This window comes from Carassius auratus, chromosome 49 (genome assembly GCF_003368295.1).
Source record: "Carassius auratus strain Wakin chromosome 49, ASM336829v1, whole genome shotgun sequence".
NCBI classification, from domain to species: Eukaryota; Metazoa; Chordata; class Actinopteri; order Cypriniformes; family Cyprinidae; genus Carassius; species Carassius auratus.
The window spans coordinates 4634709-4660622 of NC_039291.1; the positions used below are offsets into that span (position 1 = coordinate 4634709).

Consider the following 25914-nt stretch of genomic DNA (forward strand, 5'->3'; position numbering starts at 1 on the left):
CAAGGGAAAACATTAAAAATCATATAATTTGTATCATAAATAAATGTTCAGAAATCCATCACAGTCAACTTCACAAATACAGTTATTAATACCCCACCTGTATTTAAAGGTCTCTATATCCATTGTTAAATTGTAAAATGCAAATTCAACCTTTAAACGTGATTTTATCAACCCTCTAAAAACCAAAGTAACATCAGTCTGCCTCATTCCAGCAATCATATTTTTGCGTGACAGCCACATAGCCAACTTTGCTTGGCCAAAAACAAAATTTACTAATACATGGATCTCCCTTTTGGAATGTTTCTATTTAGGACCATAGATAAAGAAAACTTTAGTAAAAACCTCCCCTAGCTTACGGCAGCATTCCTCCAAAAAACAAAACAGAGGAACAAGCCTTCCACAATCAGAGAATAAATGAAAAACTGTTTCTGATTGTCCACAGAAAGGGCAACCCTCCCCTACCTGTGAATCAATGTGTGCTCTGTGTCTGTTCATAGCTATTATACCATGCACAATCCACCACTGTAGGTCTCCAGACCGTTTCTCAATGGGGTTTTTTTGTAAAAGGTACTCCAACTACATTTGGGTGAAGAGCCTGGCCCAAAAAAGTCCAACCACTTAGACTACTTCACATTCTCCAGAGTATGACAGTGAAGAGCCTTTACACACATCTCACACAGTTGCTTCTTCCCAACAGCCCTAAAATGTCCTGACTGCGGTGATGCAAAGGACAGGATGTTGCCTTCTACTTCTTGCCACTCACCATTTTTCGCTGAAACCTCCAGGTCTGGGAAGGTTAATACTTCCTCCTCAACAGGCACAACCAGGGACACACTGTAATTTTGCGGCAATCGTTCCTGCACTTCGATCAGAAGCCTCTGAGTAACTCGAACAGATCTTATGCCAAGCTTAAGAGCCAAAGTCTCTGCAGACAACCAGCCATCCTCGGAGGCTAGATGTCTTACTTTAGTGATGTTTGTGGAAAGAGCAGCATTTCTCAGAAAAGGGGATTTAAAAAAAGTCAACTCAAGTGCTGGGTTGAAAAACAAAGGTTCTTCCTTTAGCCACTGAAAATGAGAATCACCTAAATCTCGAGAAATCTTTAAAAGTGTCCATGATTTTAACACTGACTTTGAGCCTTTGAGCAGTCTGGAGTCTGAAGGCCTTTATACGTGATCTAATGTCGATGAGCCCCTGACCCCCCCCTCTTTTCTCGGCAGAAAGAGGACTGAGGCTTTTAGCCAGTGTTGTCCTGACCAGAAAAAGTCGCTGAATGTCTCTTACCAAGTCTTCAGTGGGCTCTAGCACCATCATTCTGTGCCACAAAGATGAGGCAACCAGATTATTATAAACCAGTACTCTTCCCCTGTAGGACAGCTGGGGTAGCAGCCAATGCCAGTGAGACAACCGAGCACACACTTTCTCCAATAGACCTTCCCAATTTTGCTTCATATATTCATCAGTTCCCAAGAACACACCTAAATATTTTAAACCTGCCCTTCCCCATTTCATCCCCCCGGGAATTAAGGGACCATCACTATCTTTTCCACACCAAAAAGCCTCACTCTTGGCCCAGTTAACCTTCACAGAGGAGGCTTTACCGTAACATTTTAAACTTTCTTCTAGATGTTGAATATCTCTAGGGTCTTTAATTAAAACCGTGACATCATCTGCATAAGCAGAAAGTTTAACAGGCAACTGAGGAATCAGTGTATTAATTTGTAGACGCCTTAACTCTCTTCTTAGTTTACATAATAAAGGTTCAATGATGATACTATACAGCTGCCCTGAAAGAGGACAGCCTTGTCTGATACCCCTTTGAACCATTATAGGAACACTAAGGCCACCAGCCATTTTAATTAAACATGTAGCTTCAGAGTAGAGTAGTCTTATCAGTGAAATAAAATTATCCCCAAAACCAAAGGCTTTAAGCGTTTCAAAAAGGTAGACATGATCTACCCAATCGAAAACCTTTTCCTGATCCAATGACAAAACCCCACATCAACATTGTTAAAAGAAGCAAAATCAAAAAGATCTCTCACCAAATGCAAATCGTCTGTAATAGATCTACCCTTTACACAGTAAGACTGGTCCTTATGTATGATTTGTTGCAGTACAATATTTAATCTTTTGGCTAGGCATTTGGAGAGAATCTTATACTCTGAGCATAGAAGTGCCACCGGCCTCCAATTCTTTAATAAAGTTAAGTCTCCTTTTTTTTGGAAGCAAAGTTAAAACTGCATGCTGGCAATTCTTAGGGAGACTTCCTTCAATAGCTGATTCCTGAAGAACTTTAAAAAAGTAATTCCCGATGACAGTCCACAAGCTCCTATAGAACTCAGTAGGAAGACCATCTATTCCGGGTGTACGGCCTAAAGAGAGTTCCATTACTGAGGCAGTAACCTCATCAAAAGTGAGTCTCTTTTCCACAAATTCCTTCTGCTCTGAAGTTAGGACAGGGAGATCCTGTAGGAGTTATTTTCTAGCATGTCCATTTCAGTTTTCAGCAGCAAAAAGAGTAGAGTAAAAGTCTACAGCCAGTCTGCGCATCTCCACCAGATCAGAAGTGATAGGCCCAGCACTGTCCTTCAGGTTGTACATCTGCTTATCCTGAGCAGCTTTGCGTTCCAAATTAAAGAAAAAAGAAGTGGGAGCATCCATATCTCTCACTGTTAAAAACCTGCTCCTTATAAGTGCACCCTTTACTTTTTCATTTAAAATCGAACTTAAGGAAAGTTTCTTTTCAGTCCACTTTTCTTTTAAACCAACAACATCGTTACCAGTCATATTTCTCTCAATAGCAATAATTTCTTGTTCCAGTTGCTCCAATGTCTTGGAATAAGAAGCATATTGCTGACAAAACAATTTTATGTGTGCTTTCCCCACTTCCCACCACTGAATTATGCTATCAAAATGGGCCTTTTCTACTTTCCAACTTTTCCCAAAAAACTTACATTTCTCAATAAAAAATTTATCTTCTAAAAGTTTTATGTTGAAATGCCAATAATAATTTTGTGAGGTCTTATGTCCAAGACACAATCAACTGTGATAAGTTTATGATCAGAGAAGCATATGGGGACAATAGTTGTATTTCTAACTCTATTTCTCATATTTCCAGATACATAAAAACGGTCCAACCATGCAGCAGAAATCAGACCAGTGCTGACTTTCACCCAAGTGTACTGTCGTGTTGAAAGATTGTGCTCTCTCCAAACGTCTAAGAAATTCAGGTGCCCAATCACACTGGCTAAACAGCGTGCTAACTGTGAATGCGGCTCCTCCCCATTTCTATCAAGTGTAAAGTCCACTGTGTAATTCCAATCCCCACCCAAAACAATAAAATTGTCATTCTGGTTTTGCCTTAAATAGTGTTTCAGCTTAATAAAGAGTTTAATTCTATCAGGGCCAGTATTCGGGGCATAAATGTTCACAAATAAAAAGCAAAAACTACTTATTTCTGCCCATACAATTAGCAGCCTTTCAGGTTCTAACTCATGTTTCATTAAAATTTTGGCTTTAAGAGCAGGAGAAAACAGCACAGCCACCCCTGCACTTAAATTAGTCCCATGACTGAGAACATGTTCACCCTCCCACCACAGCCTCCACTCCACATTGCTTTGATTACTATGAGTCTCCTGAAGGAAAATAACATTCAGCTCTTTCAAATTAATTATTTCTGATAACAAATGATCTTTTCTTACATCCCTCATCCCATTCACATTAAGGGATCCCAATCTTAAGATCTCCATAAAGACAAAAAGGGAAAAGAAAAGACAGAATAGAAAAGAAAAACTGCTACAAGTCATTTTCATTTTGCTTTCCCTCTTTTTAGCCTCTCTTTTTGTTTTGAAATGCCTGCTTGTCTAATGGCAGTAATATGTTTCTTCAGCCGAAACCGCTTTTATTGTGAAATTTAATTGTAACTACAGACTTTTCGTGCCCTCATCACAGAATATACAAACTTATCGGGGTCGGGGGAAAAAAATACGGACTTCTACACCTGCTTTACCTTTTGTTTTGTCTAGAAAGGAATTAATTTCCTCAACAGAGTACAAATCCTTCTCATATTCTCCTGCCATATCCGTGGAATCTGACCATTGTTCATCATCTTTAATGCTATAATCAGTTTTCTGAGATAAACTGTCTAGCTCATCAGCCAGGCCCTCCTCAGACCCTCCTGCTGTAGCTGCAGCAGAGGATACACACATCTCTTCATCACCGCTAGTAACAAAAACAACAGCCTTAGACTCATTCTCGATTCCTCCAGTAACAGAACTACAACCAGGCTACAATCTACTACAATCACTCTCAGCATTTTCATAACTACATCCAGGCTTTTCGTTACCCATCTTACTCACCTCATTCTGTCCCTTAACTTCAGCAGCTCCCTCAACCTGCTCTGGGCCTTTTCTTCCCTTCTCCTTCGTTTGAAGAGCAGAGTTATGTATATCCATATGAGATGTGGACGGGCGCGGGTCATTTAACACTTCTTTGTGCGGACACGAAAAACGTTTGTGCCCCAGGTCACCCCATACAAAACATTTAAGACTCTCAGTGCTAGCATACACCATGTATGAATTATCTCCATGGGAAACGTGGAAAGAAATTTCTAGTGTGCGCTCTGGTGAAGTTAAGAATATATAAACGACACGTCTAAAAGAGAGCACATGTTTGAGCGAGGCATTTTTGCACCCTAATGGGATAATTTTAACTGGACTCGCGATCTTTCCGAGTCTCGTTAATTCTTTAATGATGACATCATTAGAAATAAACGGAGGGACATTCTAAATGGTAATTTTAGTTTCCTTCACCCATATTCCGCTCACAGTCAGCTGATTCACTAAAGCTTCACTCATCAGAAAGACAACAATCGATTTGCACATTCGCGAGGCCGACGGTATATTATCGAACCCGACTTTCTCTCCTACTATTAACAGCAACTCTTCGACCGTAACACCGGGGTGACGCACACCTGCACCCATTATGGGGTGAGAGAACAGGTGGCGTTCCCTGCACGGAAGCTGCCACCATCCCGGCGTTTACAGTACCGCAACACTCGCGGTACACCTCCTAAAGGAACACCAATTCAAAAAAAGAAAACAACAGACTATAAAGAGGGAAAACCGTACAAGAATACTTGCTGCAAGCACTCTCACACCCCACGCCACACTCTCGCTTCCCAGCATGCAACACACCAGAGAGAGAGAGTGAGAAAGAGAGAGAGAGAGATTTTAACTAAATGTAATCTAAAATTTTGATTTGAAAATCAATGTCTGTGTAATTTGTCAACTTAATTACTGAATTAAATATTTTGCCGGAAATAATTGTTATATATATCAAAATGTACATATATCCTTCTTTCAAATGCACAGGCAAGAAGTTGGCAAGATCTTTAAGCTTTGGGGACAAGACTTAAAATGTGTCATGCAGGCCATTCCAACTGGAGGCTTTCAATTATAGATAGGGGTTAGCATGGCTGCCATGGATTGCCATGTCAGAGAAGGGATAGACAGCTGTGGAGAACTGGGAATCTTTGTATCAGATGCCTTTGGGAGTTGTGGGTGTTTCGGTGGATGTGTGTATTTGTGTGGATTATAGGACAAAAGAGCAGCTAAATAATGTCTGTGTGTGTTGTACAGAGTGAAATGTTTAAAGGCGACAGAAAGTGGGCTTTCATGTCCTTTCACTCTCTACTTGAGCTTGGGAGAGTGGTTGTGAAAAAAGGATGTCTGAAGCCATGTATAGGCTTTCAATGTGTTTGTGTGCATATGTGTGTCTTTTCCACCAATTTGAGAGCCTTATCATGAATGATTCTATGAAGAGACTGAACATTTGATTTATATTTCAATTGATAACATAAACATGGTGTCCACTTACATGCACAAGCTGCTCTTGGGTGTCAAATTCCCTGGAGCAACCCTCCCAGTGGCAGTTGGTCTCATACACCACCTCCGGCTCCTGCTTGCCCTCCTCTTTATCAACCTCCTCTTTCACCAGCGTCATTCCATCTGTATGCTCCTGCACAAACACATGCAGCAAAACAGTGAGGGAATATGGGTCAATAAGGTGATAATTTTTTTTATTTTTAGAAAATGTTTATTTATTCAAAAATACAAATCCAATTCATGCATGACTTGAATACACCACTTCTATAATAAGCATTATTTTAATTTCTGATTACAAATGGGAACTAATTGTAAAAAAATGTAAGGGTGGTACAACTGTCCTGATATTTTAATGAAGACAAAAAAAAATCCTCAATATACCCCTTTTCAGTTAGTAAACACTGTGACCTTTTTTATGGGCAGAGCTTAAGTGGAGGCAGAAAGATTCCCTTGACTGTTTCACTTAATGCTAGCTAGCAAGTTTTGTTTACTTTTTTTTTTTTTTTTATGACTAGAGAAAATTTGATTTTATGTGAATATGTAATGTCACTCACTGTCTGGGGTAATGATTGTTATTTGAAAATATTAACCTTGATAGAAGAAACCAGATTGGCTGACTCGTACACTCGGGTGATCTGACTGGAGTCGCATGACACACAGCATGTATAGTAAATAGAAACTGAGGGCATATAAATCTTTAGTATTTAGTTACAGTACTGTTGCAAACTCAGACAAACAAATGGAGTTGCTAGCTGTCTCACAATGAGAGTTGTCACTGTGAAAACCTTGTCCCAAGATATTTTTGATAAATTTGGGACACAAAAGGACCACCATTCCACTGAGACTTAAATATGCCATAGAGGGATATATAAAGGTTTTTAAAATAATTATGGTGGGTAACAAGATTAATTTGGAAGTGAGGGTTTATACAGATCACAATGCAAGCGGGAGAAGCCTCATTTTACGATGGTCACGATTACAAATGACAACATACAGGATTCATGTACTGCATGGTAAGATTAAATTAATTTACATTTAACCAGTCTGATATGGAGCGGCAGTGAAATGTAGACCTCCGTTTATGTGTTTTTGACCTACACTGTACATAATGTGAGATCAATTAGCTATTTACTCATTAACGTTAGTGGATTAACTAACTTTTTCATTAGCTAGTTTTAGCCAGAAACACCTTGATGAAGCAAAATATTACCTTAATATTCTGCTTGAGCAGATAAAAATTGTAACCTAATGAGAGTATGACAACCAGAAAACATTTTGCTCTTCCTTGGGATTGGGGTTGAATGCTTAGGGACATTTTGCTCCATTTTGTTAGGGTTTAGGAAATTTAATCAAATAAGTTCCATTGCCCATTCTCTCAGAATACCTGGAATCAGTGTTACAAGTATCCATGGCACATAGTTTTTCCATTTTTGGAGTATAAACACCATCAAACCATCAAAATATTCGGATCTTTCAATGTTTCTCTGTGGCACTAAAACCTAAAGATGTCAGAGTTTCGGTCCCCTCGCAACTGAAACTCAACCGCCATTGGCTCATCTGCGTTAGAGGGGTCAATTGACATAGGTCAATTGTAGAAAGTGAGACAACAAAAACGGTTTCCTTTATATTTAGTCTCTGGTTGTTTGTTAAATTGTTCCCCAATTTCAGCTTCAATAATGCCTCAGCAGTGCCACAGGCTGATTGCCTCCATGCCACGCTGCATTGAAGCAGTAATTTGTGTAAAAGGAGCCCCAACCAAGTATTGAGTGCATAATTAAACCTGCTTAGGAGATCTTTGAACATTTCTGTTTTGCTTTTTTGATTGATCTTTGAGAAAATATTCAATTTTTTTGAGATACTGAAGTTTTAGTTTTCCTAAGCTGTAAGTAATAAACATCAAAAAAAAAAATAATAAATTACAAAACAATAAAGAACTTTTCCATGTTATTCAATTTTTTTCAGATGCATCTGAATGCCATCCAGCAGGTGTCCAACCGTCATTTATAAAGGGCATTTTAGAAAATATATACTTTTTCTTTCATTTTTCCATTTAGCTAAGCATCTAATTAAAAGAAAAACAGTTTCCTTCTGAAGCTCTAGAGATCAATGTTGCTTATCACATCTGAAGCAGTGCCACAACAGGCGACCAAATCAAACATGCAAATATATAGCATTACAGCTTCACATAATTTATCCTAAAGCTCTTGCTGCATGTGCAGGAACTATCTCCTGGAGGACTGTTTTTTATTTATTTATTTTTTATTTTTTGGTTGTGTGTGTGTGTGTGTGTGTGTGTGTTTTAGACATTAACATATATATGCACATGTGCATACCTGCACGTTAACAGCTCTGGGGCTGTGCGGCTCCTCATCTGGTTTGAGTTTGGAGCGTTTGTGATGCATGGGGTCCCCTGTGCTACTCACAGCCGACTCACTGGTGGGTTTACTCTAGAAACAAATATTTTAAAAACACATATAAAAAATGACATCATCATCATCATCATCCAAAATATAGGTCCAAATTCAGTTTGGATATTGAATGACTACAGTATTCATATTCATGAGGTAGTAGTCCAAGGTGCTTCAAAGAATACAATGGTTTTTCCATGGTCTATGTCTAAACATAGCATTACCATGATCAATCAAAGAATAAAATTGTACCCTTTATGAAATAGAAACATATGTTAATATACTTTAAAAATATAACTTATTAGTGTGGAAATAATATACCTAGAATATACTTAAGTATGAATGCTTATTTGTAATTTCATAATTACTTCTACTGTTTTTGAAATATGGTTCAAGTGTACTACTGAATGTACGTTTACATGTAGTCATTTAGCAGACTCTTTTATCCAAATGGACTGGAATGGACAATGGAAGCAATCAAAATCAACAAGAGAGCAATGATATGCAAGTACTATAACAAGTCTCAGTTAGCTTGACGCAGTACATGTAGCAAGGTTGTTGTATTTTAAATATATAATAAAGAAAACAGAATAGAAAAAGAATAGAGCATGCTTTTTAAAAAGAAAACAAGTAGTTAGTAAATTAATAGAGTCTAAAAGGGGCAGTTTTATTTAAAGAAAATAATTAGAAAAGAGTGCTAGAGTTACAGGGTCAAATAAAGATGGTGGAAATGTGTTTTTAGCCAATTCTTGCAAATGGCTAAGGACTCAGCTGTTCGGATTGAGTTAGGAAGGTCATTCCACCAGGAGGGAACATTTAATGAAAAAGTCGTGAAAATTATTTTGTGCCTCTTTGGGATGGCACGATAAAGCAACATTTACTTGCGGAACATAAAAGTCTGAAGTAATGAATTTAGGGGTGCAGAGCCAGTGGTGGCTTTGTACAAACATTAATGCCTTAAATTTTATGCAAGCAGCTATTTGTACTGTAGCCAGCGCAAACTGATAAACAGAGGTGTGATGTGCATTCTTTTTGACTATATATATATTATCACTATTAAATTATAGTATTTTAAACATCACATTTTGGACAAACAATAGTAAACAGTGGTTTTAAGTCATGTACCATAGTAGTCCCATGTAAAAAAAAGTAAGTGTCCATAATTGTACTGAATATGCACCTTTAGTCACTTTTTGTCATGATTCTGCCCTCGTGTCCTTGATTTTTCCTAGTCTTGAGGCAGGATCATAACAGACCCATGTTTTGTGTACAAGCGCATGGCCTTGTCTTTGGGCCATGTGCTTGTGTTGTCTCGTTCCCTTGCCCCGCCCCCCTGGTTAACCTAGTCGTGTCTTGATTGTCCTATCTGTAACACCTGTCGTGTCTTGATTAGTACCCCTATTTAGGTCTCCAAGTGTGCTCTGTCTTGCGTCGGTTCATTGTGTTACTTATGTGTTTCTCAGATGTGTTCCACACTTGTGACTGTGATTGTATCCTGTATACCGTGAGTGTTTGTTTATAGTTAGTGTTTAGTGTCTTTATCTGGTCAGCCCTGTCTTGTTTGGTTATTTAGTCCTTACCCTAGCCCTTGTTTTCCCCCTCGTGGGTTTTTGTTTTCCCTTTTTGTATTTAATAAACCCTTTTGTGTTGAATCCTGTCTGCACTTGAGTTCCTCCCTACCAATACCTGACACTTTTACTGTACTGTAATGGTACATGTAGAAATGCATGATATTAACATTGTACCATTCCAAAAAATATAAATATAAATATAAATATCCTTATTTTGGTAGTTTAATAACATGCATACAGTATATATCACAAATCCACTTCAGAGAAATAAAATAATTAAGTAAAAAATAAGCCAACATTTAAAAATGCCACATTCTGTCAGACTCCTCTAGCAAAACATTTAACTTTGCTGAGTATTTATTTATTTTTGCTTTGTGGCTTTACTTGGTGTTTATGTTTACTAAATTTGATAGATATTACCAAAGACAAAGCCAGAAAAGTAATTGTTTGCATTGAGTATAGTTGAGTATAACTGAGTGTAGCTGATTATTGCTGTGCAAATTGATCTTACATTTTGGTTAAAGGTTACATCCTTGACTGAAGAGGAAATGCGAAGGAAGTTATCTAGCAACATGACCAGGCTGTTCCATGCAAGAAAAGTACACAAGAAAGACCAAACATTACCTTAAATATAGTCCATATGAATAGTGTACCATTTCTTCTAAAGTCATGCAATATTTGCAGAAAATAGCAAAACTTGCAAATCATACAGGTTTTTAATCCCTTGAGAGTGAGTAAATGATGACAGCATGCTCATTTTTGGATGAACTATCCTTCTTAAGTATGCCAGCTAATAAATTTTAAATACACTTTAAAGACAATCTTACAAATATAATGTACACCACATTTAGTGTGTTAGATCTTATAGAGAGTAGTGATTCAATAAAACACAATGATCTGATATTTTGCCGTCTGTCATTTTGAGCAATGTTCACACCTTCCCTCCCTTTTTTCATTAATTGTTCTTTTTCGACCACATGGTGAGACAAATGTTCCAAGATGCCCTTCTATTAAAGAAGCTGGTGCTGTCTCTGGGGTCAGGTGGGGGAAATGGATGATACTGATCTAGGAAAGAGTAGTGAGGCTGTAATGGCAAGATTGGTATTGAGAAAATCTCGGGAAAACTCATTCACCATTACACTAAGAGTTAACTGTTACTGAAGCACAAAAACAGGAATCGATTCGAAGACAGATAAAAACAACATGATACAGTTTTTATTCCAGCAAACTCTGTGAGTATAAATGGACAGGGCATGATTAGGTGAAAAAAAAAAAATTGTAGAAGAAAAACACTTTTATGCTCATCCTTCAAAGAGAAGGTTTGGGAATGTATCGGTGTCTGATTAATGGTGGAGGTGGAATGATTTTTGCTACTAACAAGCAGGGTGTTATTTCTCAAAGGTGCCTCCTAGGCATCACACAGGCTCTCCACATCGAGACAAAACACGGAAACTATGCGCACACAAGGGAAAAACTCCCATGAGACCTGTCTGTGAGGGAGGGCTACCTGCAGCCACATGTTCTCTGTTGTTTATATATGCTGTTGTGTTGGTGTACTTTCATGAATCACACACAAAAATAAAAAGCTCCAGCACTTATAATGATAAGCTCTGAATAAATGTAAGCTTTCAAGGGGAAAACTAAATGACTTCTGTTGCTGTTTAATACAAGAACACCTAAAAGCAATCATGTTAAATTATTTAAAGGGTTTGCTATTATGCCTTTTCACTTTTTCAACTTTAGTTAGTCTGTAATGTTGCCGTTTGAGCATAAGAAAGATCTGCAAAGCTACAAAGCTCAAAGTCCAATTCAAAGAGAGATATTTAACCCTCTGGAGTCTAAGGGTATTTTTGGGTCCTGGAGAAGTTTTGTCAATTGTTCCCTGACAATTGTGCTTTTTTAATTTCTTATAGATATCTGAATGGGAATCTCATTGTAATCAGCACAAACTGGGTTATAATAATATGTGAGCAGCATGTATGTACATGATTGTGTTTTTGAGAAAAAAAAATGTTATGTGTGGTTAGTGAAAAACTAAAATTTTTAAAACACTTGAATAAGGTCATAAAACACATAAATAACAATGGTTCCTGGGATTTTTGAGAATTGGAGCTTGTAGCCTAGAATTTTACTTTCTAAATGATGTGAAAATCATCTTGTTTACTCACTTACAGAAAATAATACATTGATTAAAATTTTCTAAGACACTTTTTGTTGGTAAAAGTCATATGCGAGAAGGCATCAACTATCATGAATATCATTGTGATGTACACCTGAGAAGTCAAGTCAGGTCACCTTTATTTATATAGCGCTTTGAACTAAATACATTGCATCAAAGCAACTGAACAACATTCATTAGGAAAACAGTGTGTCAATAATGCAAAATGATAGTTAAAGGCATGTATGAAAGCGTAGTGAATTTGCCCACAGTGTACCATTGAGTTTTTGAAAAATTTCAAAACTTTTCCCAAAATATTGGTCAAAATAGGATTTGTCACGAAAAATCATTCCATTAGCTCAAACACAGAGAAAGTTGGGGCCAAAATAACACAACTTTACCAATCAGGGTATCTTCCGTCCATTTCAAATCCGTTTTCAATTAAAAAACAAAAAACAAAATACTCCAGAGGATTCAAGTGAGAGAACATGAATTCAATAACGAGAAATGGAAAAATGGCTCGTTTATTCGTTATTTCATCTAGGTTAACAAACGGAAAATGAGTTTTTGACTTGATTTCTCATTTTGTCGTTTGGGGATTAATATTTCAATATTTAATTTGCACTTGTGGGCGGAGCTGAAACGCTGGTTTCGTCTGATTGGTCGAACCGTTACGCCTTCAATTTGGTCTTTCATTCTTTCAGAATAAGAGTCTTATAGGAGTAATGTCTGAAACCACCGCTCACTGTTAATTAACATAATATTTGAGTCAGATGTAGCTGGACACATAATTCGTGCAGCTGTGGCTTTCAAGTCACCCCTTTAAATTATTTCTAGGTTATAGTATTGTATGAATATTGTCCCACTGATAAATACAGTGCAATTAGTTCTGTTTTCTTGGATAAAAGTGAAGTGGAAATAAAAATCAATAATAGACTGAACAGTTCCATGATAATATGTCTGTAACATTTACCACTCTCGTCTTTTAAGTCTAAAGGCACTAGGTAGGTGTGTGCGACATTAATAATTAATTGGGAAAATTAATATAGTTCAATTTATGAAATAAATTAGTAATATTAGTTTTATTACATTCTAAATTGAATGAGGTTTTTCCTTTTTTAGACTTCTTTGTTGGCCTTGAGAAATCCAACATATATTTGAACATTATTATCATTTATTATGAGAGTAACTGACAACGACTAAAATTTAAATGTTTCACCAAATTCAGCTCAGATCTTCAGACTCGTCTGACTCGTTGCTGTAACTGGTCAGACTTTTTCCTTCTCAAAAAATCCTAGTGACTTTCATTATCTGAGCAATGAAGGTCTTACACTTAATGTCCACTAGATTACATTTACGTAAGTTTAAATGACAAATAAATACATTAATTTCATGTGTACTACCATGAATATGCCATATCTGTGTACAAGAATAAACTTCACACTTCAAGCTGTACTTTAAAACTTCCCATTCTGGCTTTTTCAACCTACCTCCAAATTTATTTTAAGATTTTTTTTATTCATACTGGTTTGTGCATTTAACGTTTGTCCATCTGGAACTTTTATTTTTCTTGAGCTGTACATTTTAAGATGTACTCGGTGTTGATAAATCACATGCACTGAATGTAAAGAGCTAATGTCAGGACACTCAGTCCTCCTCCTGGATGGCCAGTGTCCTGCAAAGTTTAGATACACCTAAGCTAAGCAAGGTCTTCAGGATCAGTAGCAATGTCCAAGCAAGTGTGTTGGAACTGTACTCTGCAGAACATGGTTCTCCCGGTTCAGGACTGAGTTTTAAATCTATAAATGCATTTGTACAGTTGGGTGTCTGCATGCAGAGGTGTACTTCAGTAAGTACAATGTAAACTGTAATCTATAAAGACAAAATCTTCAGATCAGCATTCAGGCCACTGCTTTGAGGTCTCCATCCATTGGTCAAAACAGACCTCGCACCCCACCACACTCCTGCTAGCTGTCAACATTAACTGCGGCTGGTGCCAAATAAAAATTATTATGTATCCCTTGTGCATTGTTCAAATTCACTACCCTTTCGTTATGTTTGGGATGAAAACATCCACTCAATTAAACTGCTATAAAAATGTATCAGATAATTTTTTTTTTTTCAATATTTTTTTTGCATAAATCTATTAATCAACCTCAGTCCTGATCAAAACTACCAAATGTTTTTTTTTTTTTTTTAAATCTAAGATGTTAACTCTTTAATTGGCAAGTTCATAAATGATGTCACTGATTTAGGGGGAAAAAACTAACAAAATGACTTATTTTCAATATAAAAGTAATTGAGGCTGGATTTTTTTTTTATCACAGTCTTGGGCATGTCAAAGATTAGTAACAAGATTGGCTTTGATGCATTTTTAGTTTTTTTGCAGCATTAGATTTATTTATTTTTTTCCCTAATTTATTGCTGGTGGCTGTTTTTTTGCTCCATTGACTTCCATTATAATGACACTTTTGATTGCAAAGCCATGACACATAATCATGCATTCTTGATTGTTTGTGGTTTTCCCTTTTGGGAAGAGGTACAATTTGTTATTTTTACAGTTTATCACTAGGTGGGACCATCAACCCTTTAGATAGGCCTGTGCAAAAAAAAAAAAAGCTTAGTTTCTGACTTGTATATGAAGCCTCATCCCGAACATAACAAAAGGGTAGTGAATTTGCCCACAGTGTACTGTTGATTTTTGAAACTTTTCAAGCATTTTCCCAAAATATGTCAAAATAAGATTCTTCACCAAAAATCATTCCATTAGCTGAAACACAGAGAAAGTTGTGCAAGTACATTTGACTTGCAGTTTTACAAAACATAATCATTTTTATTTGGCACCAGCTGCAGTAGTTAATGTTGTTTTCTATTATACAGTTATCATTTGGCTAAGGTATACCCCCCTACCACACCATCTATCATTGAAGAACCTGTGTTACACAGATATGGCATATTCATGGTAATGTTTTTATTTGTCATTTAAACTTACGTAAATAGAAATACTGTCTCCCCCTCTAGTGGACATTAAGTGTAAGACCTTCATTGCTCAGATAATGAAAGTCACTTGGATTTTTTGAGAAGGAAAAAGCAACGAGTCAGACGAGTCTGAAGATCTAAGCTGAATTTGGTGAAACATTAAAAATTTTAGTCGATTTCAATTACTCTCATAATAGATAATAATAATTATGTTCAAATATATGTTGGCTTTCTCAAGGCCAACAAAGAAGACTAAAAGAGAAACATCATTGAATTTAGTTTGTAATAAAATTAAAAATTCTAATTTATTTAATAAATTTAACTATATTAATTTCCACAATTAATTATTAATGTCTAGTGCCTATTGACTTAAAAGACGAGAGAGGTAAATGTTACAGACATATTATCATGGAACTGTTCAGTCTATTATTGATTTTCATTTCCACTTCACTTTTATCCATGGAGACAGAACTATTTGCACTGTATTTATCAGTGGGACAATATTCATACAATACTATAACCTAGAAATAATTTAAAGGGGTGACTTGCAAGCCACAGCAGCACGAATTATGTGCGCAGCAACATCTGACTCAAATATTATGTTAATTAACAGTGAGCGGTGGTTTCAGAGATTACTCCTATAAGACTCTTATTCTGCCTGAAAGAATGAAGAGACCGAGCTGAAGGCGGAGCGATTCGACCAATCAGATGAAAGGAGCGTTTCAGCTCCGACTACAAGTGCGAATGAAATATTGAAGCCATAAACCGTTTTTAATCCCCAAACGACAAAATGAGAAATCAAGTCAAAAACTCATTTTCCGTTTGTTAACCTAGATGGAATAACGAATAAACGAGCCATTTTCCATTTCTCATTATTGAATTCATGTTCTCTCACTTGAATCCTCTGGAGTATTTAGTTTTCTGTTTTTTAATTGAAAACGGATTTGAAATGGACGGAAGATACCCTGATTTTTACCCCCTAGTGAACGAATATTTCCCCAACAACGCATAAGGGTTAAACTGAAGCTTGCAGCAAGCAGCTTTGGTAAGAGGAAGGACATTTTCCGACCAGGTGTCGAGTGCTGTCAATCACAACACAGACTGTTATAGCACAATTATACCAATTATAGCACAGACTGGCCCAGCTAACCAATCACAGCACATCTCGTATTCCAGAAGGTGGGCCTACATTTGATACAGGAACTATTCGAGCAGATCATGCCAGACTGGAGAGAGAGGTATTGTATTGTGTACACCCCCAAAACAAAATGAAGTGTCACAGTGTCTGGTTTGTGTTCCCTGGGTATCCACTAGATGTCCTCCTTCCCCACGGTGTCTGTCACTTCATGAACCACATTTCTCACGTTCTCTGCCTAAATCATTGCGCCCAGCTGTCACGGGTTATCAATCATTGCACTCAGTCAGTTCCTGTCTTATTCCCCAATTTATCCCCATTTATCTCTCCCTGTGTATTTATACCTGGTCTGTCTTAGTATGTGTCATGGAGTCCTTGTTTAATGTTAATCCATAGTCTTGCTCTTGCCTTGTGTTTTTGTCTGTTTTCATGTTGGATTGTTACTCTGGTTTGGACCCATGCCTGGACTGTTTACCCTTTTGGATTCCCCTCAAATAAACGTTATACATGCACTTGCATCTCTCTCTGTGTTTCATTGTATCCCGGTCATGACAGAAGGACTCCGTCACAGCAAGATCCAGTGGTATGTCTTTTGATGTTTCCCGTTCCCCAGCCAGGATGGTGGAGCAGAGAGCTAAATATTTGAAGTTGACCGCCCTGCATCAAGAGGGCAATGAGGTGGGTGCCATGGCACAGGTGTTCTGGTCCCTGGCCGAGGGCATGGAATATAATGACGCGGCCCTAAAGGACTATTTTAACAGCGGGCTGGATGACCCGGTTCCTCAAGAGGAAATGGCTCATTTGGACACATTTGAGTTCTGGGAATTTGTGTGCTACTTGCAGCATTGGCTTCCATGGGATGCCCCAGCCACTCCTGTCTCTTCCGGTGGGATGGCCGCCAGCCCAGCGCCACTGCACAAGAAGTCTGCCAACCCAGGGTCACAGCACAAGGTGGTCGACAGCCCAGCACCACTGCCCAGGATGGCACCAGCCCAGCACCACTGCGCAGAATGGCCGCCCACCCAGCACCGCTGCACAGAATGGCCGCCCACCCAGCGCCGTTGCATAAGAAAGCCGCCAGCCCAGCGCCTATGCATAAGATGGCCGCCAGCCCAGTGCCACGAGACAAGATGGCCGCCAGCTCAGTGCCACAGCACAAGATGGCAGCCGGTCCAGAGCCACTGCCCAGGATGGCCGCCGGTCCAGCGCCAGTGCCCAAAATGGCCACCGGTCCAGCGCCACGGCACAAGATGGCTGCTTGCCCAATGCCTCTGCACAGGATGACAACCACAGCTGACCTTCCAGAGTCGAGTCAGGTTCCCGTGAACCCTCCAGAGTCGAGTCAGGTTCCCGTTGACCCTCCAGAGTTGAGTCAGTGTCCGGTTGTCCCTCCAGAGTCAAGTCAGGTTCCGGTTGACCCTCCAGAGTCTAGTCAGGTTCCTGTTGACCATCCAGAGTCGAATCAGGTGCTTGTGGACCCTCCAGAGTCGAGTCAGGTGTTCATGGACCCTTCAGAGTCAGGGTTAGTCACCGTTGACCTTCCAGAGTCAGGGTTAGTCACCGTTGACCTTCCAGAGTCAGGGTTAGTCACCGTTGACCCTCCAGAGTTGAGTCAGTGTCCGGTTGTCCCTCCAGAGTCAAGTCAGGTTCCGGTTGACCCTCCAGAGTCTAGTCAGGCTCCTGTTGACCATCCAGAGTCGAGTCACGTTCCAGTTGATCCTCCTGAATCAAGTCAGATTCCTGTTGACCTTCCGGAGTCGAGTCAGGTGCTTGTGGACCCTCCAGAGTCGAGTCAGGTGTTCATGGACCCTCCAGAGTCAGGGTTAGTCACCGTTGACCTTCCAGAGTCACGCTTAGTCACCGTTGACCTTTCAGAGTCAGGGTTAGTCACCGTTGACCTTCCAGAGTCAGGGCTAGTTCCTGGTGACCTTCTAGAGTCGAGTCAAATTCCAGTTGACTATCCAGAGTTGAGTCAGGCTCCTGTTGACCATCCAGAGTCGAGAAACGTTCCAGTTGATCCTCCTGAATCAAGTCAGATTCCTGTTGACCTCCCAGAGTCGAGTCAGGTGCCCGTTGACTTTCCAGAGTTGAGTCAGGTTCCGGTTGACCCTCCAGAGTCGAGTCAGGTGCTCGTGGACCTTCCAGAGTCAGGGTAAGTCACCGTTGACCTTCCGGAGTCAGGGTTAGTCACAGTTGACCTTCCAGAGACAGGACTAGTCACCATGGACTTTCCAAGTCACTGGTGCTCTTCAAGGACAAGAGTCAAGTCACCGCTGATCTTCAAGGACAGAGTCAAGTCACTGGTGATCTTCAAGGACAGAGTCAAGTCACTGGTAGTGTTGCACGATGCACCGACACTTCAAAAGTATCGCGATTCTCGGAAATTAAAAACGTCACGATTCCTAAATTTATTAGTATCGATACTTCAAAGAATGACCGCATTCCAGATTTGTAAGAGACGTATTTCATGTTGGTGTGTGCAACGCACGCTTCCAGTGCCTCCCTATGGACATGTTTTTTTTTTCTCCTCACGCAAGCAGAACAAAAAGCACTACAGCGAGATGCTGCATTAGTGGCTTTACTAAACTGATTTGGCTTTACTAAAATGTGTGTAATAACGCATTAAATAGTTTAAATAAGTTGTTCAGATGAACAAAGCACGAGGTTTTCTTGCATAATTAACATTTTAATTGTTTGGTCAGACAGTTCATAATAATATTCACATTAATCTGGGATTAAACGTGGAGTTATGTTCTGTATGCTAAATATGAAAACGAGCGTATCTGCACAGCTCCTATAACTGCACTTTGTATCTGCTGATTGCTGATCGAGATTTACATGCTTGGCTCACTGACCCTGTATACTCATTTATTTCGTTCATAAACGAGATGTATCAGTTCATTCAACTCTTCACGAATTAGAAGATCTCTCGATCTCGATCTGGGTTCACTACATTCAACAAATCACATGCTCCGTCACAATCTTGAGTACAGGATGAAAGATGAAACCGTTCACAGAGCTGTTCACGAGCTGCGCATGCGCTGCTAATAGCGCCGAGCTCGCGCAAGTATAGGAGGGAGGAACTTCAGTGAACGAGAAATGAGAAAAGATTTATTTGCAGGCTGGGGCGGGCCAAATAATTTCACAAAAGTGGGAGTCGCGACCCGCGGGTTGGAAAAAAACCCGACCCGCGCATCACTAGGCTGCATGTGCGAGCACAAGTGATACTGTGGCCCCTGGTCCACGACTGTAGAAAAACATGACGGTCATTAAAGCTCACTGGCTGAGTTTTCTCCCCTGAAAGAAAAGGTTGCACAACTGACAGAATAAATTACAATATCTGAGATATTGCTGCCAAATTTTATTTGCTTTTTTTTTTTTTACTTGAATACCATTGCTTAAATTGATATTATTTATATTTTGACAATTAATCTTCTGAGTTCAGAAACATTGTTTAATATAATCGCTGTTCATATTTTTATTCAAAGTTCAGAGACAATATACATTTATTACTCTTATGTTTCTTATGATAACTGAGATAATGCTGCTAAATTGATTCTTTCTTTACCTTGAATGTCATTGCTCTAATTTATTTTTTATATTTTGATATTTCATATTTTGTTCTAATTTGTAATATACCTGCTGTTTATATGTTCATTTATTAGTGTGTTATATGATTAGAATGTTGTCCCGGTTTTAAAATAAAGCACAGCATTGATATTTGAGAGTGTATTTTCCCTTTTCAGGAAAAGTATCGAAAAAGTATCGAAATCCCAATTATTGACTAGGTATCGGTATCGAAACAATAATTTTGGTATCGTGACAACACTAGTCACTGGTGATCTTCAAGGACAGAGCCAAGTCACTGGTGATTTTCAAGGACTGAGTCAAGTCACAGATGATCTTCAAAAAAAATAGATTGTTACTCTGGTTTGGACCCATGCCTGGACTGTTTACCCTTTTGGATACCCCTCAAATAAATGTCATACACGCACTTGGATCTCTCTCTGTGTTTCATTGTATCCCATTTGTGACATCAAGACTTTGTAAAAGAGTATAATAGTACACCTTTAAAAATGCATTTTGTTGTTTAAACTTAAGAATGAAAATCTCAGTTAATCTCTTTTTAGTCCATCTTTGTATCTGTATTCTAATATATCAAGGCTGGAACCATGGCTTAGCTAGTGGTTAACACATGCTCGCAGTTGTGGTACTCGCATGGAAAATAAAAGTAAAAAAATACAGCCTGTGCTAAACTTGTTGTCTTGTTTCTTCCCCACTATTATTATTAATAGCCAAAAATATAATAAATACATAAGCAGACACGTGGAGTGGGAGTGGGGTGGTTTTGGGGGCTTGAGCATCTGCTCTTTTCCCCCTGGATGCCCAAAGTGCCATTTTGTAAAGGCATTTTTTTTTTTTTTTATTAAATTCACTTTTCTGAAGGCCTGCCCAATCAAACTATTAGTAAAATTTATGAATTTAGCTGTAAATGAAATTATCCACATGATGACATTTCACCTGACGATTTCATCGGGGAAGATTACTCATGTTAGAATGCCTTTAATAACATCCGTGGCTGCCGGTAGGTAGAGTTCTCAGTGGACCATTGTGCTTGTATACTTACATTATTAAATTATTATTATTTTCAAGAATGACGTGAAGAGAGCAGGCAAAGCTTTATATTTCTGTGTGTAGCCTGTGGATGTAACATTAGCTGTAGCAAGGGGCTATAACATTTTTGTTTAATATTTTCTTAATGAAAATTTTATGATTGGATTAAAGGCTACCACGATCACCTTTTCGCCATTTTTATTACAGAATAAGACAGGAAATATATTTCATAGTTTCTATACTAAATGTCAATCAGTGAGAGTGCCCTCCATTCCTCGAGTATGAATAAAACACACATCACTCCTGATATTCACATCTCCTCATTTTGGATACGAATAATATGTCAGGTTATGCAAAGACTATCGATACTTATTCTTTGAATTTAAATCTAGAAACATCTATGCAAACACACTGCCCAAATAAAGTGTGCGGGACAAATTTACATTTGATTAAAATTCAATATTTATTAAATATAAAAAATGTAGCTAATGTAGTTCTACACACAGCAATATCATCAAATGTGCCTGTTCTCTTTTGTTCTTGATGTTTGATTGGGAAAAGTTTAAAGGGCATCGAGAGGTCTTTGTCTTGAAATATTTATATAGATCATCATACTCTTAAAAGCTATAACCACAAATAAGTAAATATTATAATATATTGAAACTTCATATGAATATTCATGGGATGGTACAACATATTATAAGTTATTTTATTATGCATTATGCATTCATTATAATACCTTAAGAATATCCTTATAATGTATTATAAATACGGGCTTCATAGAAAGTGTTAGCAAACTTTCTTGTAATTATGATTTATGCTGGGTACACACCAAAAGATAATCGGGTTGATTTTGGGCTGATTTGCCCCCTTTCCGACAATCCTAGCTATGTCCCGATTATCTTGATGGTTCTACAGATTATTTTATCAGATTTTCCCTTGGTGTGAGGTGTGTTAAGAATGTCCGAACCTGATCGGAAGAATGTCGGGGTCGCCCCGATCGCGAATGATAAATATTCAACATGTTTAATATTTACGATTAGAATTCCTGATGTGTGGTGGGAACAAACGCGTGCACGCTCTGGAGATTATCTTTGTCTTTTTTATGTTAACTGACTATTCATAGTTTGAACTATTATTATTACAGTTTTTAATGTAAAAATGTAGAGTGCCTTAAAAATAATTATCACAACACTGGTAAAACAGGCTTATACTGATCCTCCAAATTATACTTATCAATCCTGTTTCATTATTTATGTCATTCAAAAAATGAATAAATTCAGAACAGGCTTAAAATAGAATTCAATTTAAAATTTTGTTTTTCCTACAACAGCAAAAGTAGAGTTTACAACAGCAAAACCACCATACCCTGTTAATTCAATAATAGCATCAATAATATTATTCAGTTTCTAACTGCAGAGGAATTAAGGGGTACAAACAAACAAAAAAATCTTTAACTTTTAAACATAAATTGGTCTTTTCTGCTCTGTGATTCTTTTTAAAAACTGCATTTGCTGCTGTAAAAAATGTTCCGATACACGTATCAGAAAAAGCACAGCCCTATTTAAAGTCACGCTCCATGTGCCTCTTTTATATAGTACTTTGAGCACCTGTCCCTCCAAAGGTCTCTGCACGTCCCAGTACAGAAGTGAGAACTGACCTGTGAGTCATTTGAGGCAATGGAACATTCTGTAGGTGGCATACTGGAGGGAGGGATGTCAGGAGCAGGTCTCTGGGTGGCAAAGATAGGAGCAGGGTGCACAAGGGGCGGACTGTGTCCAAATGCAGAACCTACAATGCCCGGCTGCCGACTGATCAGCTGCTGATGCATTTGCAGTGCCACAGATGTCTGAGGATAAGCAAAACTCAATGCAGGGCTGTAAGACAAAATAAACAGATGTTTTTTTAATTAAATTAAATTAATCAATTATGTTTATCAGTGAAATTTGGTCTTGTGGTAAATTATAAACTCCTTAATTTATATAATATTTGTTATTGAATATTCTTTCATTCATTCAGTATTTAATACTATTTATAATACTCTTCAGTTCAAAAGTTTGTGATCAATAAGATTTTTTACAATTTTGAAAGAAGTCCAAAATACCATAAACACAGTAATATTGCAAAATATTATTACAATTTAAAAAAACTGTTTTCTATTTTAAAAGTAGCAATAAAAATCTGAATTTTCAGTAGACGTTATTCCACATATTCACGTCACACGATCCTTCAGAAATCATTCTAATATGCTCAATAATATTTTCTTATCATTGCCAAAGTTTGAACAGTTGTGATGCTTTTGATTTTTGTGTGTGTTTTTCAGGATTCAGAAAAATATCTATTTTTTTTTATAATAATAACCATTTTATTTGTAATAAAGTTACCCACAGCATGTATTAAACTGATTATCCTACTAAAAACAAACAAACAAAAAACATAACCCCTTTTAAGTTCCAAGGTAGTTCATGTAAGATGAATCAACTGATGAGCATAAAAGCTGTATTTAAGTACACTATTGCTTAAATATCTTTAGAAAGAAAAAAAAAAAAAAAATCACTGATTAATCACTCTCAGTGGAGGAAAGAGGTCCATTTCTGTTGTCTTTTCTCTTTCCGAGACCCCCACCCAAACCAGGTAACATCGTTTCCTAAAAGTGCTGCTGGATGGCAGACAAGTGACACATCACCTGGGACACTAGTTGTGTCTTCATTGTAGATCCACCCATCAGCTTGAAATAGAATTTACAAGAATGTTCGAATGTAACAACTTCTGATTTTCGGACATGCTGCACAATCTGTGATAATCTCCTTTTTAACATTAAATATTGTACTTATGGAATATTACATTTTTGATAATGTCTTAATACAGCATGTTAAAAAAAATTAAAATAAATCAATTCCAATTTATGATAATATATATTTTTTTTATTTTATTTTATTTTTTTGTCTGAGGAAGTCTGAGGAAACAAAATTTCAGAAAGTGTGTGTCATTTCACAACCGCCATCATTCAAAGGTTTGGAGTCAGAAGATTTTGTATTGAAATAAACTTTTATTCAGCAAAAAAGGATTAAATGGATGTAAATGAGTTTTCCATTTCAAATAAATGCTGTTCATTTTTATTTCCCATTTATCAAATAATGAAGACAAATTTGCACAGAAATATTAAGCAATTATCAATACGATTTCTTTCTTCAACATCAAATCAGCATTTTAGAATGACTGGAAAAATGGCTGCTGAAAATTCAGCTTTGTCATCATAGGAATGTATATATATTTCTTTCTTCAACATCAAATCAGCATTTTAGAATGACTGGAAAAATGGCTGCTGAAAATTCAGCTTTGTCATCATAGGAATGTATATATATATATATATATATATATATATATATATATATATATATATATATATATATATATATATATATATATATATATATATATATATATATATATATATATATATCTAAGAATCTTAAGACCCCAAACTTTTTAACAATAGTGTATATCTGTACGTTTGTAGTGCACAAATCACAATATGGCAGTCTTGTGACTGGGACAAATTTAAAAGGACTTTTAGGAGCAAATTAAAGGAAAACTGATAAAGTTTTAATCCATTTGGTTGATCAGTATCTGAATACTGATTAGCCTCTAAAAGTAAGTTTCACTTTTGTGACAAATGCTTTATTCTCCTATATTATGATCCTATATTATTGTCTGTATGGACTCCTGCTATGAACTGACCAAATCAACTGTGCCCCATGTAATGGGATCACTTAAAAAAAACATTAATCATATAGTCTTTGGAATAGATAAATGTGTGAGTAGAAGGCAGAATGGTAAGCGAACACCCTCCGGTTGACGTGTTCATGACTTACACCTCAGAGAAAGTGAGTGAGCCAGTTTTATTCACTTCATCCACAACAGATTCTCTCTCTTTCCCATTACAGAAACATTACGTTTCTGTCCCCAGACTTTGCTTTCTTTCTCCGTACCCTTTTCATGACCCTTTCATTAGTCATTCTCCCATTCTCTCCTCCTTTCCAGCATGAGTGATTGCATTGTGGCATTGTTAGAGTAAAGCTCTTCTCAGCTTATTGGAGAGAACATCAATCAGGTGATGCATATCAGACAGACGAATGAGAGGGAGGACAGGACGAATATGTTCACATGCTTCCTCCTAATAACACTATCTGTGTTCCATCGTTTATTTCGCCGTCCAATGTTCAGCACGGATTGCTTTTTTTTGTCCTGCATTCTTAAAGTGACCAAGTTTGAAATTACATTAAGGTCAATAAATGAATAAATTTTGGTAAACTATACTTTAAAACCCATCAAATGAAAAATTAAAGGGTTAGGTCAGCCAAAAATGTCATTATGTCATTAATGACTCACCCTCATGTCGTTCCAAAGACGTAAGACCTCCGTGCATCTTCTGAACACGTTTTGTGGTTGTTTTAGATTTAGTCTGAGAGCTTTCTGAAAGTGTGTGTACGGTATACTGTCCATGATCAGAAAGGTAATAAAAACATCTTCAAAGTAGTCCATGTGACATCATAGGGTCAGTTAGAATTTCTTGAAGTGTCAAAAATACATTTTGGTCCAAAAATTTATTCAGCATTGTCTTCTCTTCCAGGTCTGTTGTGAGCATGTTCACTGCAGTGTAGTGATATCCATTTCGCGAATGAATCATTCGATTTAACCGGTTCTTCTTAGTGAACCGGTTGAACCAGTTTACCAAATCGAACTGAATCATTTGAAATGGTTTACGTCTCCAATAAGCATTAATCCACAAATTACGTAAGCTCTTAACTTTTTTTTTTTTTTTACGTGGCTGACACTCCTTCTGAGTCAAAATAAACCAATATCCCAGAGTAATTAATTTACTCAAACAGTACACTGACTGAACTCCTGTGTTGAGAGAATTGAAGATGAACACTGAGCCGTTCCAGATAACGAACAACCAATTGACTCGTTCTCGAGTCAAGAATCGTTTCTGTTGGACGCGTCAGATTCGAGATTCCGAGGAGTTGATGATACTGCACATATGTGATTCAGCATGAAGCAAACTGACACACAGCGCATCTGAACTGGTTCTTTTGGTGATTGATTCTGAACTGATTCTGTGCTAATGTTATGAGCGCAGGTAAACCGAAGGCTTGAATGA

General features: G+C 37.6%; 1 protein-coding gene across 2 annotated transcripts in view; it reads right to left on the reverse strand.

Moving 5' to 3' along the window:
* Positions 1 to 25914, reverse strand: part of LOC113066065 (transcriptional activator GLI3) — a 302707-nt gene that overhangs the window by 23633 nt on the left and 253160 nt on the right. For both annotated transcript variants that reach the window (XR_003279117.1, XM_026237669.1), the window contains exons 8-10: positions 22411 to 22627; positions 8219 to 8332; positions 5878 to 6018 (exon numbers count right to left, since the gene is read on the reverse strand). Coding sequence is in view for 1 of the 2 variants with exons in the window: in XM_026237669.1 (XP_026093454.1) it covers positions 5878 to 6018; positions 8219 to 8332; positions 22411 to 22627 (472 nt within the window). In the remaining variant the exon portion in view is untranslated. The remainder of the gene's footprint in view (positions 1 to 5877; positions 6019 to 8218; positions 8333 to 22410; positions 22628 to 25914) is intronic.